Source organism: Theobroma cacao, chromosome 4, assembly GCF_053813885.1.
Source record: "Theobroma cacao isolate CCN51 chromosome 4, ASM5381388v1, whole genome shotgun sequence".
Taxonomy (NCBI): Eukaryota; Viridiplantae; Streptophyta; class Magnoliopsida; order Malvales; family Malvaceae; genus Theobroma; species Theobroma cacao.
In genome coordinates this window covers 27,878,942-27,893,752 of record NC_142642.1, presented here as the reverse complement: position 1 = coordinate 27,893,752, position 14,811 = coordinate 27,878,942, and the positions used below count along the sequence as shown (strand labels likewise).

At 35.9% G+C, this 14,811-nt stretch overlaps 3 protein-coding genes across 8 annotated transcripts; 2 read left to right on the top strand and 1 right to left on the bottom strand.

Annotated features, from left to right (window-relative positions):
* The first annotated feature begins 203 nt into the window (after positions 1 to 203).
* On the top strand, positions 204 to 4,328 carry LOC18601847 (transcription regulator). Of its 2 annotated transcripts, XM_088805850.1 has the most exons (12): positions 235 to 377; positions 915 to 1,021; positions 1,186 to 1,262; positions 1,399 to 1,469; positions 1,546 to 1,595; positions 2,388 to 2,461; positions 2,544 to 2,606; positions 2,967 to 3,054; positions 3,475 to 3,537; positions 3,606 to 3,685; positions 3,881 to 3,952; positions 4,039 to 4,328. In XM_088805850.1, exons 3-12 carry the CDS (start codon positions 1,231 to 1,233, stop codon positions 4,118 to 4,120), a joined length of 675 nt encoding a protein of 224 aa, XP_088661976.1. In that variant the 5' UTR covers positions 235 to 377; positions 915 to 1,021; positions 1,186 to 1,230; the 3' UTR covers positions 4,121 to 4,328. The 2 variants fall into 2 exon arrangements, with proteins under 2 accessions (XP_007032990.2, XP_088661976.1); XM_007032928.3 differs by lacking the exon at positions 915 to 1,021 and having other exon boundaries at positions 204 to 377.
* A 568-nt stretch (positions 4,329 to 4,896) lies between these two features.
* RAD4 (DNA repair protein Rad4 family) lies at positions 4,897 to 13,263 on the bottom strand. 4 transcript variants are annotated; one of them, XM_088805269.1, is made up of 14 exons: positions 13,132 to 13,263; positions 12,516 to 12,587; positions 12,005 to 12,417; positions 11,807 to 11,899; positions 11,624 to 11,716; positions 11,439 to 11,540; positions 10,774 to 10,823; positions 8,390 to 9,175; positions 7,832 to 7,935; positions 7,560 to 7,747; positions 7,280 to 7,474; positions 7,016 to 7,168; positions 6,257 to 6,466; positions 4,897 to 5,557 (listed from the first exon to the last, which is right to left on the bottom strand). In XM_088805269.1, the coding sequence occupies exons 2-14, from the start codon at positions 12,571 to 12,573 to the stop codon at positions 5,162 to 5,164; spliced, it is 2,841 nt and encodes a 946-aa protein (XP_088661395.1). In that variant the 5' UTR covers positions 12,574 to 12,587; positions 13,132 to 13,263; the 3' UTR covers positions 4,897 to 5,161. The 4 variants fall into 4 exon arrangements, with proteins under 4 accessions (XP_088661395.1, XP_007032988.2, XP_088661396.1 ...); XM_007032926.3 differs by having other exon boundaries at positions 7,560 to 7,935; XM_088805270.1 differs by lacking the exon at positions 13,132 to 13,263 and having other exon boundaries at positions 7,560 to 7,935; positions 12,497 to 12,587.
* A 426-nt stretch (positions 13,264 to 13,689) lies between these two features.
* Positions 13,690 to 14,769, top strand: PQL3 (PsbQ-like 3). Of its 2 annotated transcripts, none has more exons than XM_018119979.2 (3): positions 13,690 to 13,708; positions 13,971 to 14,450; positions 14,537 to 14,769. In XM_018119979.2, the coding sequence occupies exons 2-3, from the start codon at positions 14,007 to 14,009 to the stop codon at positions 14,630 to 14,632; spliced, it is 540 nt and encodes a 179-aa protein (XP_017975468.1). In that variant the 5' UTR covers positions 13,690 to 13,708; positions 13,971 to 14,006; the 3' UTR covers positions 14,633 to 14,769. The 2 variants fall into 2 exon arrangements, with proteins under 2 accessions (XP_017975468.1, XP_007032986.2); XM_007032924.3 differs by lacking the exon at positions 13,690 to 13,708 and adding an exon at positions 13,717 to 13,875.
* Positions 14,770 to 14,811: the final 42 nt, after the last annotated feature.

Genomic DNA, 14,811 nt, shown 5'->3' with positions numbered 1-14,811 from the left:
CCAGCGTTTTACCATCTGAGCCAGAGCCCATGAATATTTTATTTTTCATTTGTTGAGTCTAAATATCCAACAATAAATGTTTTTCATGGAGAAATATAGAAGCAGACAAAGGGCAAAACAAATCCGGCTGTCAATTAAAATTCTGATGCCAAGAATATCCCTTCTTATATGCTCAAATATTAGGGTAAAAACAGAACAGCTAATTTTTTTTTTTATTTCATTTTTCTCTTTTTCCAACTTCATCCCCGATTTCCCCTTTTCAAACTTTCCTTCCCATTTTTTCTGAACCCATCGTTCAAAGCCAGAGGCCATCAACGAAGGCTCCACACGTCAAACTTTCCCCTTCTTCTCCGACTTTTAAGTGAATTAAATTAAGGGTAAGATCATCTTTTTCATTTGTGATTTGATTTTATCATGTAATTAGAAATTTCTTTTGTTTTTGTTTTTGTAATTTATTATTTTCCATTAGTAATTTGTTTTGGTTCGGTTGATGTAAAATTTGGGATCTTGTTTGATTGAGCGTCTACTTCCAGACTGTTGTAAATTTGAGTATGCTTTTTCAAAGAAAAATGAAAAAAAAGGCTCAATTCCACAATGGTTAAAAAGGGAAAAAAAAAACCCCCAAATTAATAAGCTTTCAAATCAATTTTTATCAGAATTTTCTACTTGACGCGTATAGGTTGGAAAATGGAATAATGAGATTTTTTTTTATTTTTCAAAGTTTAAATCTTCAATAATGGAATTAGTTTTTCAGAAATTAAGAATGATGTCTTGAAATTCTGTTTTTACTAGTTATTGTTGGTTTATAATTTTGTTTGACCAATTGAGTTTGACCTGCATTAAATTATGAAATTTTTTTGTTTATTCCTTTTCCTTCTTCCCATTTAAAAGATGGTTTTGCAATGGTGCTTCAGAGATTACGTCATTTCCGTTAACAGCGTTTGCTTCAATGGGGCGGGATGTATATGTCAGAAACTAGTGTTCTGACACTGGATTATGGCCAAATCTCAAGGAATTCTGTGTAATTTACTCTTTATGCAATACTTTTTATTCTTCACATGTATGATGCTCATGAGTTGTTTCAATCTGATTGCATCCCTCGAGTGATGGTTTGCCTTGTTGTTAGTGCAAGAATTTGTACATTCTAGTTTCAATATATAACTCCTGCTTTTCTTCGTTGTGCAGGACCTTCCATTTTGGCATCCGTGACACTAAGATTCAGTACGCACTATGAAGTTCTTAGAATATACTCCGCTTGACCGGTAATCTTCAATCATCGAAAAAAATGAAATTGTGACAGACTTGCTATATTTCCTCACTCTTCTTAGATTCATGATCATTGTAACTTTCTGCTTTTTGATTTGAATTCTGAACTTAAGTTGCATTTTATTTTTCTAGACTAAATGATTTCTTGAGTGAATTAAACCTTGGCGAACGCACCATCAAAGGAAGCCTTGAAGCCTACTCCTGTAAGTTTAAGGACATAAGCTATCCTGAAAATTTTGGAGATATTTGATTCAAACTCAGTTTCTTTCTTGCTTGTAGGCAAACACACAGGAACAGATAAAAGACTATCTCTCAGTTTGGAGAATGAGGTAAATTGAGGACATTTCAACATATGTATGTTTGGCTTCTTTTAATTAATTTATTTTATCATATACTTTTAGCTGTTAAGTCTATAGTATTGTATAATCATATTATTTTATCATATACTTTCTGCCTTTAAGTCTCTATGTATTGTTTATGACAGTGCAAAGATTGTTTTGATTAGTATTTACGGTTTGTTTATCGAATTATCTTGATGTGCATCATTCAAAAATGTTGCTTTATTTTCTTTTGCATGTTTCTATCTGAAACTCCATTCAAGTTTTTATAATCAGATTAGTAATCTATGGTCTCATTAAATGGTCAGAAGCATTTAAGTTCTTTTGGTTCCCCATTTGGATAATCTTACTTGAGGAAGAAAAGCAGTAGAACCGAGCTAAACAAGATGATTTTGGGTGTTGACCAGTCAGACTGTATTGGAAAGGACTTGAAAAATCTGTAAGAAAATTGGAGTCAGTTTATATCTAAGGCATTGATAGAGAAAGCGAAAATGGGTTTGAAGTTTAGAAAGCATTTGAGTTGTACTTGTGATAGAGGGAATTTAAAGAGGGAGGGAAATATTTATAATGCTTTTTTGAGAAAATGGATTGTAGAATCCTTTATTTTTTGGATAAAAATCCTCTTTCTTGCTACATATCAGTTACTATCATTAGTTAATATAGCAAGTATCTGCCAGTGTTCATGGGAATCTGATTTGCCTTGCAGAATTTTTTATTTCTAGCCATAAGATTTTATTTATTTTTGGTGAAATAGAGGGTTTTCTGATGCTTGTTTCATATCAGATCCTTGACTATCTTGGGAAATCTTCTGATACCGACTCCTCCTCACCAGTTGAATTCCTTTTGAGCAGATCAAGGTTGTAAATATTGCATTAGTTAGAGGTAGTTTTGTTTGTCTTTCATATTTTTTTGACCAGCTTTCTATTGTGCGCATTTCAGCCGAAAGACATTGATCTACTTGGTGCTTACCCTCTATCACATGTATCCAGATTATGACTTCAGGTATCTCTGTATCTTATGTTGCATGAGCACATTTTCATTTCAAAGAGAGCTTAAAAGGAGGATTATGGGTAATGCCACTGTCAGCTTATTGGGCGACTTGACAACCCACTATATAATCCTCTTTTACTGCATTGGGAGTGTTGTCAAAAGGTTTTGACAGACAGTTCAACCCACTGTCGCTCTTGGAGGAGCTGAGAGTTCAATTCTCTCCATTTCCCAAATCTAATCCTACTGGTTACGTGGTTTGTTTGTGTCGGGTTCAAGTCGTTATTGTGCCATTGAGTGCTTTATGCTGACACTCGTGTGTTATGAAATGGCTCCCTTATATTATGATATTGCATGTGCCTTTGTGGTTTCCAGTGCAGTTAAAGCACACCAATTCTTCACAGAGGAAAGTTGGGATACTTTTAAGCAGATTTTTGATACCTACATGCTTGAAGCCTCAAAGGTATTGGCATAATTATCTTCATTTCTTCGCTTTTGACATTGGGTCTTGAAGGATTACAAGGCACACACTTGAGAGAGAAATAATTTGCATTTCCTTGAATAATTTACCTTGCATTTACTACTCTTGCACTCCTCAGTCATCACCCAATAACCTGCTCTTGTGGGTACTTATGTTGGTAAAAGATATAGCTTAATGGTTTTGTCCAGAATATGTTCTATTCATTGGTTGTTTCCTAAGTTGGCAAGAATCATACAACACTTTGGGCATGTGGGGTGTTGTGTGTTTTATTTGGGGTTGGGGAGGTCATTTGGTATTATGGGAGACAAGTGATTGCTAATAGTCATTTGATTGCAATATCTGTTTTCCGTAAATAAGTCTCTTTGCCTTGCATTTAAGTTTCCTGCTTTACATCATTGACAGGAATGGATTGAGACATGTGGGGGCAGTACATTGCTGGAGACTCTGTATAAGGCTCTTGATGAGGTGAGCTTAGTTCAAAGATTGAATGCAAGTCTCAGCAAGTGGCAATTCTAAAATACCTGGTTATGCAGGTTGTGAAACTCTCGGAGTGTGAAATTTACAGTTATAACGCAGACTCTGAGGCAGATCCCTTTCTGGAGAAAGGAGCAATGTGAGTTTTTTTTTCTTTTTCATTACTACTAATGTAAAAGTGTTTTTCGGCACCTGAGCATTTGGCTCATTGGTTGGTACATAATCCCCCTGCCTAAAGAGCAGGGTTCGAATCCTCCCTGCTCCAATTATTAAAAAAAAAAAAAGAAGTGTTTTTCCTATGCCATAATTAACAGTTGGGGACTTATTTTTTCAGATGGTCATTCAGTTTCTTCTTCTACAATAGAAAACAAAAGCGTGTAGTGAGTTTCAGCTTTTGCTGCTTAAGGTGGGTCTAACTGTGTTCTGTTATATTGTAGTTCTTTAGGAGCTTCCCGGATTGTATTTGGTCCTAATTTATATTGTTTCTGGCAGTAATTTGGTGGCTGATGGATTTCTTGCGGATAACTTATGTTATGAGGAAGATGGTGAAATATTTGATAACATGGACATATGACCGCAAACATGTACATACTGCTTGTACAATGAGTCAAAACCCTTGACATTGGTGTGTAGTTATGTTAATGTAATGTATTCCTTACATGAGCTGAGTAGATTAGCTTTTCTAATTTGCTGTGTACATGTAGTTGGTAGACGCTCCCCATGTAATTGGAGGATAGAATAATGATGTCTATAAAAATGTGTCAAATTTGAGTTTAGGTTCATTATGTTTGTTTCAGACATTCCTTGCCTATCCTTGGCTCCTATGTTTGAGGCGATAGTCATTTGTACTTGTATATGCTTGAACAACCGCTGATTTACATATATTGTTGGGTATGTAGCATGTGCCGGAGTATAGATGATGGTTAAAAGTAGTTGCTTAAGCAAACTTCTATTTTTTTTTTCTTCTTTATATATGTTTTTTGTTTATTTTTAACTTTTAACTAGTCGGGCATTGTTACGCAACTGGAACTAAGTCTGGAATTAGGTTGGAACACTTACCCAATCCTTACCAATTCACGCATCTCTACAAAAGAATAGAAAAGATACAGTTAGTGGCCAACGCCTTGACAATGCAGGCTGGCATTCAGAATTTGAAGAATAGCAGTTCCTTGTCCATGATACTGGAACACCAGTCATTGGAGCAAAGAGAGGTTAGACCTTTGCTGCTGCTGCTGCTGCAACGACAGCAGTGGTTTCAGTTTCAGTAAAATTTGATCCTATTTATCCGCCAAGTCATTGAGCTCAATTTTAACATTCCAAGGTAAAAGAAATTTTCACCATAGCTGAGGGAAAAAAAAAAAAGGATTTCTCTGCATTGTGTAGCTATTACCAGTGCCTGCTATATTTACAGCATCTACCTCAACCAAAATTCTAGGATAATTTCAAAGTTTTGGATCCGGTATTACAGTCAAGGTACTTATCTCTCCGACCTGGAGAGCAAGATCAGATTTTGGGTATCTGATAATCGTAAGCTACTTCCCAGTAACATCTTGTCAACTTACATGCAAAACAGTTCTGAAAATTCTTCCACTTCTGGATTGGAAAATCCACTTTGCTATAATTCTTCCACTTGGATTGAAAATCCACAGTGACATCTCTTCGTTCGGACTGAGTTCTCAGCATCAAAACTCTCATTCTCCCTTAAAAATACATGTTCATGGTCTTCCACTAATGTTCCTGATGGAATGTTACACAAAGTATCCTCTCCATCTCCTTTCCAAAGGCCAGTAGATTGCCTGTCATCCTTACTGCTTTCATCCGGAGCATTTATCTCATTATTCTTATCTTGTATATTTCGGGATGCTTGTGATGATGACCCATCTCCATAATAGCTCTTCAACTTTTGTCTGGTTATAATGGACGAGAGAAGTTGATACCATCTTGAGATAGCTTGTGCTTCATTCCGTTTCTTCTCTTCAGCCACTCTTCTCTCTTCTTCTTCTGCATAAGCCTAGAATAAAAAGGAGCCACAACATTCAATTTGGGAACTAAAGCCAGATTCCAGATTATAGACTCGGTTACCATATATGATTAAATGAGGTTACTGTAAACACTACAGGTATATTTAGAGCATCAGTTAAGAAACCTTGATAGAAACCAGTTAAAAATTGATGTGTAGAGAGTTTGACATATGTGGAACCAAGTACTCCATTTCCCATTATCTGGCTGTCCATGTCTTTTTGTGTCTGGCCTAAAGTATTGAAAAAGAACGCTAATTCAAGATATATGACAAACCATGTCCACGCTCTTCACTTTGTCCGGTTTTTCTCATATGATTTATTCATAAGGAGATATAAAATATAAAATCGCAAGGAGCACCCACACGTGTGGACTGACAGGTTAACAAATACATCTTAGGATATGCAAAAATAGAGGCAAATGGTCTTCATTGTAGTCTAGAGTTACTTGTTTAAGGACAAATATACTGGCACCATATAGGAAGTTCAAGAGACAACTAGATTGATATGTGGGGAAAAACCAAAACTGCATTCTTCACTTTCTCTGGTTTTCCTTCTGCCATTAATCCATTAATTATAAATCTTTTTTCTTTTTGGGTGAAACAATGGGCAAAATTGAAATGGAAATTCACTATTTTATCCAATATATGTGAGCATTTATCCCAATCATTAAGTGGGCTGGATGTAGTTACCTCTAATATTGCATCCTTGAACTCACTGCACACCACAATGCCATCAAAGATGGGAGCTGCACGACCATTTCTAAACTCAAAACCAACCATGGCAGGTGCATAATCAATTTCCAGCCTCTTGGCAACAGAAAATACCCTTGGCAACCTTAAGTGAACAGTCCCCGGTGGAAGGCACTTCTCAGACCACACATCAACTTGACCACGCTCATTCTATAATCAAACAGATTGTCAGGGAAAGCAAAGCTTCGAAAAACTAACAGGCAACTGCACCAAAATGAATTTCTAAGACTAATATTGAGGTGAATGTCTCAAGTGTACTGTTCATTTTCAAAAGTACTTCCAAACAGAACTTGCATATTCAAACAATGACATGGCGATGATGGAAAACAACTACTTGTTTGCTGCTACATTGCTCAACTGTTATGAAAACCATATCCTCAATTTCCACTTGAAAGAAAAAGAAAAGGAGGCTTCATAAATAACAAAATAAATCTGGATAGGCATAAGAAAAAGGGGGAAAAAGAAGAAAATTACAGCAGTATTTTCTTGCACTAACATTTTGTTCATCTGCCATCGAAATGAATCTCTACATTAAAAGTATCTAAGTATCCAATTATGATAGCAAAACAACAATTGCAGTATAAGCATTAAGGATAGCAACCAATTTTTGATTGCTTAGAGGAAAAACCAATGGTTAGGTTATTAGTTATTTAAAATCAGAACCCAGTATGGCATTCACAAGAAAGTAACAACAATCACCTTTGGCACAATTCCATCAACAGCATGAGGCAGACACAGTGGCTCCAGCTGCCACTTCCCATAAAGTTCAATAGTTCCTTTAGAATCAATCTCCTCATAGTCATCTTCTTCAGAAACTTGTACTTTTTTTAGTTTTGCAGAACGTTTCAACACCTGAGGAAAATTAGTTGTGATTTCTTCAGATTAACTGAAATGACATATTAAACTATCACAAATTAATGCAGAAGCTATCACAACCATCGATTGCTATTAGAGAAGGCAGACCTTTGCAGGAATCTCATTGCCTTTAACCTGCAGCCCTTCACGCAGCCATCTTTCTCTTGGCTTGAGAGTTTGCACACAAGTGCGAGGATATACTGGATGACCAGAGCAGTAACCAAGAATGGGACCTCTTGGATGTAGAATCTGACACTTTGTAAGCCATCTTTCCAGTGCATACAATGCATGATTTTTGTAGGCCTATGAAATACAGAAAAATTTAAAACGAACGTCCAAGTTAGCAACTTCTCAGATTTGTGTTGATTGTACCGATGAATCACAATACCTGCTGATTAGTGGGAAGAGGCTCAGTTAGTGCCCTAGTCTCCAATTCCATATCTTCAAGAGAGTTCCTGGTAGCAACCAAGGAATGCTTTGTAGAAGATTCAACTTCACTCTTACTCCCATACTCTTTAAAAGCTTCTTGGCCTGACTTCTCAGGTAAGATAACATGGTTTGAAGGACTATCTGTACCTGGATATTCAGACATTCCAGATGCTTTAATTTTCTCCTGCTCATTTGAAGCATTATTATGGAGCTTTTCCATATTAATCGTACCCCCAGTTGCTCCTGACTCTAACTCCCTCAAAGGTGCCAACACTGCATCCCACCAAATTGAATTAACTCGTTTTGGTGCTATTTTGTACCACTTCATGCAATACCTGTACAATAAATGTATTAGCAAATGCAATGGGTAAGCAAAAGCATCTGATAACCTTGCTATTAATTCCCAATCTTATTTTGACACAAAGGTTTGTATATATGTATAAATCTCCAAGAAAATACATGTACTTAAAAAATAGAAAGGTTTATTAGAAGCCAACTTAAAACCATTAAGAGCAAAGTAGTCAGAAGGTCAATTTGATGAGAAAATCATACTGCAAAAAAATACAAGAAAGATAATATATGAACACATCAAAAGCAAGTAGCAAAGGGGGTGTGTGTTAAAATCATAACAAAAATAAAAATAGATGAATACCTCACAAATGGGCAAAAAATAGATGTATCTATATATGTATATAATACTTTAAATAATTACCAAAATTATGGATATCTTAAAATGTGACCGTGAATCCTGACGTTAAAAAACAGGTGTAATCAGGTAGGAGTTAAAACCTGCGGGTCACATCTTTAGCCCCACGACCTGCAAAAGCAACTACATATCTCAATGCTGTTTTACATGCCGCAGCTGCATCTTCTACTTTCTGCTCTCCATCTATAATTGCATTCAAAGCATCGACATGCACCCACTTCCCCGTCAAGTTCTCCCCACCACAGTACACTTCTGCCCAAAACAATGGAGATCCTACTTTTCTTGATCCAAGTGCAGTAGAAAGTCCTTGGGAGCTAGTAGCAGATTCTACTCTATGGATCTCTTTCCATCTTTTAGAAGGAGTAGATGCATCTAATGAATTATTACCATTAAAATTACTAACATCCAATGACCCAGCACTGTTTTCAAGAGTCCCAACAGTAGTAGCAGAGATAGCCATTGCCAGCTGCATCTCGAACTCAAGATCCCCTTTCCTCTTCAACCCCTGAGATTTTGTAGGAGCACATTGTCCATATGTATCCAACTGCGCCTGACAGGCAAATAAGTTTGATGTTCTATCAGTCATTTCATCTACAGCAGTAGAATATCTGGATTGAGTGTCATTGCTTGTTGGGCAGCCACCCTTACTTTTGCATGAACTCCTCAAAGAATTTTCACAGTGACCATCTTTCTCACTGCATGAGAATGATTTAACTGGAGATGAAGAGCTAGAAACTTCTTTCAGATTAGCCACCATCAGTGTTGAAGTACTAAATATCCCTCCACCCACTCTGTTTGCCTCTTGACTCGAAGGTTCACATTTATCAGCCTCAGGTTTTAAGGAAGCAACATCCAAGATGGACACAAACCTGAAAATGGGTATACGACTAATGTGAGAATGAGTGTTGTTTTGCCTCAACCAACCTTACAATCTGGACTTTGGAGGGAAAAGTTTGTCATATTAAACAATTTTACGAAGAATGCACAAAAATAGAGAAATAATCAACACCACTCAAGAACAAAGAGAAAGCATTTGAGCTTAATAAAATGACAAAAAAATAGGGAGGGGCAAGGGGCAAAACTAGCAAAAACCCAAATGGCCTCCAGAAAGTCATGCCATGAAAGAAGGTCTATGGCTCACAAAAGAATATTATCACAGCAGCGCCTGACATATTTATAAAGTTCAAAGGAAGAAAAGTAAGTTCAACACAGATCAAAAAGAATGAATTTAGAACTAAATTGAGTAAACCAGACACTCTCCTCCACACCGCGCCCCCCCCCCCCTCCCCCCCAAAAAAAAAAGGTGCAGATGAAACAAAACAAGGAGCACCAAAAATATAAGGATGGGAACCATATTCTGGTTTCAAGGTTCTTAGTACTCATAGCATTTACATCTTTATTCAAAATCCCATACAAAAGAATATTCTTCCTGGAGCTTAAATTCCAACATCATCCCTGTTGCAACAGGCCCTTTTTTGAAAATATGGAGAATATGCGTAGGTGGTTGTATCTCACACTCTCTAAGATTACAAGTCAAAATGTCCATGATGCTTGACAGGTTAAGCACAGGCTTGGGGTTGTAAAAAGGCTAGGTTTGGTAATACACAAAACAAATGAAAAGAGTGTCAATCGCTCTGTAACTTCTCTGTCAAGTTCTACTCTTTTGGCTAATGCCTGGGGCTTCTCTTTCCTTTATCTTCTCAAAAGTAAGAAATTGATAGAAAAGAGCACTGATGGGACAACAAGCGAGCACTGATGAAGGAAGCTAAATCCTTAAAGAAACAGAAAGAGGAGAAATAAAAAACACCCAACCATAAAACATTCTGATTACCCAAGCCCTAGATCAATTAATTGCATAATCATTTGATATGGTCAAAAGGAGTCAGAATTATCTTGTTCAAGCCGTCCATTGTTCACTCCTCTCCTCTTGAACTCAATAGATATTCCTTGAATCTCAAAGTTCATTACATAAAACACTTTCAAATATAAGAAGTTTCATAAATGGTCATGATGCTATTGTTCACGTAAAGAATTTGAAGCACAGGATACATCCAGACAAGCTTCCCTGTATGAGCTTAACTGAAAACAAATCCATAAACAGTAAAACTTCTGATATTCAGTACATAGAAACAATAATTATATTTCATATCCAACAATAAAATTTAGACTATTAGATTGTGACAGAAGATCATTTTACTTAAGGCTGATCACTATCTAGCGAAGGTTATATGGATATTAGCGGATAAAATTCCATAAATTGCCAACCTATTAAACAACTTGCACATCCACACAAAATGGTTATGCATGCCTTGATAATACTACAAACAAAGGATAATTTTTTACTTAAGGTAGAGCATCATCAAGAAGCCAAGTTGAAGGTCTACAAATTTTAAAGAGATAACAAAAATCTGAAAAAATTGCAGAGGTACAATTTCAGCAACCAGATACCCTCATAGTGACATCATACCGGGCAGTAAACTTCAAAGCTCTAAATAATGCCACAGACAATGCTGCAATCTGCAAGAAAACGACCTGTGAGTACTCTTCATACGTTAAGCTAGCAGAGAAATTTTTGTCATACATTAACTGGATTGTAGTTTTTCCAGAAACAGAGTTAATCACACCAGCCAATTTTGTTCCATTATACGTAAGTGTACTATGCATGCTGAATTCATACCAGGTTTAGTTAGATGCAAGCATCCAACACTTAATACTTTCTAGCAGAAAAGGGAAAAAAAGATTCACTATAACATTCAACAGAACAAATAAGATCTCAAATCCATTCCAATAAACTTATCAATTTTTTATTTTTGTTAGGAAAAATTTTCAACTTTGAACTCCCATTATTTTATATTTATCATTAATAAAAATATGAAAAAAAAAATTTTTTAAAACTTTGAATGAAGTAATTTTATATATATTTTAAAATCTAATTAATTAAAAGGTTTAAAATGATAGAGGTAAACGCAGAAAATTTTTTGACCAAAAAAAGTCAACTGTGACAAATTAAGTGGGACAGTGAGAGTAACTTTTTTATCCTAGACAACAAACCTACAATGAAGAAGAATAATATAAGAAAAATTGCACCCATGGTCATCTTTCAGATTATAATATAAGAGATCATGAAACTACCTCTTCTGGAGTCCCTTCACGAGTTTCAAGAGCAAAGGCCAAAGCAGTATGAAATGATCTTTCTGCACGAACCAAGCTTCTAACATGAAAATTATTATGGAACTGCAAGTTTTACGCCAGGCTCAAAACGATAAATAGCTAATTTACATTGTAAGTAATCTGTAGACAGCGCAAAATATACGTACCCAAGTGACGAGAGGAGACAAAGCATTTGAAGTGATATTTGAGACCCCTGATATCTTTGATAAATGTGTCGGGACAAGAGAAAGTAAAGATGCCTGCCAAGCCAATCAAATTTTGTTAGAACAGGAAATATCTGTATTCAGCAATCGTCCTGGGGCATAAATAGAAGATAGAGAAAAACAAACCTGAATAAGGGGATCATCACAAGCATTGTCGATTAATCTGCCCCTGGCCAGTAAACAAAGCAAATGAACCTTGTGCACAAGCTCAGCTATTTCCTGTTTGTAAAAAGCATAAACATTTTGGAGTTCATAAGATGAAGCTGCAAAGATTTAACATCAAATAAATGCTATGTCAGTATCATTACAAGAAATTCAATTCACCTTATCTTCAGCAGAAGCTCGACGAACAGGCTTCCTTCCAGCAGAACCTGATGGTTCATCAAATTCAATAGTTAAACCCTTCATGCGCTCCTTTGGAGAATTGTCTACAGGATCCAATTTGGGAATGGAACCATCTTCCCAATCCGAGTCATTCATGTCTTCCGAATCATCGAAAAGATTGTCTACATAACTTCCCACATCAACTTCTAATTGAGAACTTCCTACTGCATTTCTACTACAACCTTCAGCCATTGAAGCATTCTGCACAATCATTGTATGTACAACTTGTTCATTTGTTTTTAGGTCATTCTTCTGGAGATATTCATTCTTTTCCTCCTTCCTTGAAGAGCCACGTCTATTGGCACGTCTTAGAAGTTTGTTCACTCCCTCCTGTGATATCCCAGCAAGTGTTCCTAATTTCAAAAACTCTCATTTTAGTTTCATAAACCCTCTACGACAAAAAATATAAGTTAAAAAAACAATCAAAAAAACCTTATAAAATTGAACAAACCAGCATCATGAATTGACCCCGAAGGATTTCCATTATCTGATTCACATGTAACTTTCATCTTTGTATACTCGCCTGCTCAAAAGAAGAATAAAACTCACTATAAATGCATAAATTTAGCATAAAATGATAAAATACATTAACCGAAAATTTTTTTAATTTCCCTTCTTACTTATTAACAAATTAATCATTCTGGCAGCAGAAATAAAAATAAGCAAAAAATAAATAAATAAAAATAAGCCAATATTTTCCAGTTACAAAGTTCCAATCTTTCTTTTCCTATTAAAAACCAATGAAAATTACCATAAGCATTTCAAAACTTCTACATTCTCTACCTTTCCTACACCATAGTACAATTCCAATAAAAATTACATTTCAATGTTTTTTTAATAAACAAAACACCTGACACCCAGTTGTCCCCTCAAAAAAGAATACCCATTTCCGTCGTACTTTGTATAATACCATAACATATTTTATAACAAATGAAGATGGGTTCTTTTTCCTCAAAAAAGAAGAAAGATGGGTTAAATTGGGGGAAAAACTAACAAATACCCAGATACAAGAACATAAGAAAGTTTAAAACTTTGATACAAAATAAGAGTGAAAATGGAATGTTTACCTGAAGATTGGTTCTGTCTTTTAGACTTATCTCTGTAACTCTTTTTTTTTATTATTATTGTTGAGAAAAACCAAGGGAAAAAAAATGAAGAGAAAGAGGAGAGTCCCGCGTAAAACTGTTGAAAGGGTTTTGTTTGTGGGGTTGGGTGATCAACTACGTGTGTTTGTGGGGTTGGGTGATCAACTACGTGCAGCTGTATTAACTAAATACTACGGATGCAGGAAGGGGTTTTTTCACTTTCTCTTTTCTCTTCTTTTTTTTTTTTAGATAAATTAGTATTTATTATTATTATTACATGTCTAAGATACTATATTTAGATAAATAAATATAACTATTCTCGTTAATTAAACAGTCTTTTAATTTCTGCACTTCTATATATTAGATATAAGTTATAAATTAATTGCGATGGTTATATTTAGTCCAATAATAATTTTCAGGATATAGTTAACCTTTTGTGTATAAGCAATGCGGATTTGGCTTAAAAGTGAGAAGATATAGATTCACCATTCAATTAATTGAGTTACAGATAAGGGAAATAAGTAAATGAATGGCAAAAAGAAAGGCTCAAACCCAAAAGGTATGAAAGGATAAGGGATCGCATTCAAGAGTCGTATAATTATCCGCCTTAACTCGAAGCCAGGCACTGCCATTTCGCCTTCCTAGTTTAGCTTCTTCTTTCCTAGCTTAGCCCTTTCAGACATGAGGACCTGCTTCTCCTTTTTATTCCCCCGCCACCATTTTCTGGTCAAATATCTTTCAGATTTGGCAGCATTAATACTAGACCGTTACTCTAATCTGAAGTTCATACTATAGTTACTGTCTGTATTTTCTTTTTCCAGGTATAGTTCCAAGAAGCATACTTGTAGTTCAAGGGAATGATAGCATTAAGACCAATTCTGGTGTCAAAGTATAACCAACCCTACTCTCCGAAAACCTTAATCACCTGCCATGTAAAACCCTCCAAGGAAATGCCTCAAAAGCTTCTGCACTCAAACATGAGTCGAAGGGTAGGAGTCATAGCAACAATGGCTCCTTTACTATTGATAAGGGAAGAGACTGCATGTGGGCTTGACCTAAGAATGGTAGCACCAGAGCAGACGCTTGAAGAGGCAGAAAGTGGAGTTGAGAATCATGCAAAAGCTTTGTTGCAAGTGAGAGATTTGATAGAGTCCAAGTCTTGGCGTGAGGCGCAGAAGCAGTTAAGGAAGAGTTCATCATTGTTGAAGCAGGACATTTATACTATCATCCAAGGGAAACCTGGAAGCGAAAGGCCTCCACTCAGGAAGCTTTATTCTAATCTCTTCAACAATGTTACTAAAGTAAGACATTCTACCTTTTTCCCTATATTTTGATTGGTATTATTGGCTTCTGTTGAGAATTTCCCTTTGGGTTTTGAACATTGCAGCTAGATTATGCAGCAAGGGATGAAGATGCATCACGTGTTTGGCAGTGCTACGACAACATTGTCTTGGCTCTCAATGATATTTTGTCGAAGCTATAATCAAGAGTCATGTCATTTTTTTATCCTTCTTGTGCCATAAGGAGCAAACTTTGTGCCGATGGAAATTGTAGACAACCAAAATATGACAATCCAAATCAGTTTCTGGGCAATCGAAATACTGCATATGCTTGCAACAATCATCCAATACTCGGGCTTCACTCTAATCATTCCCTTGTTAT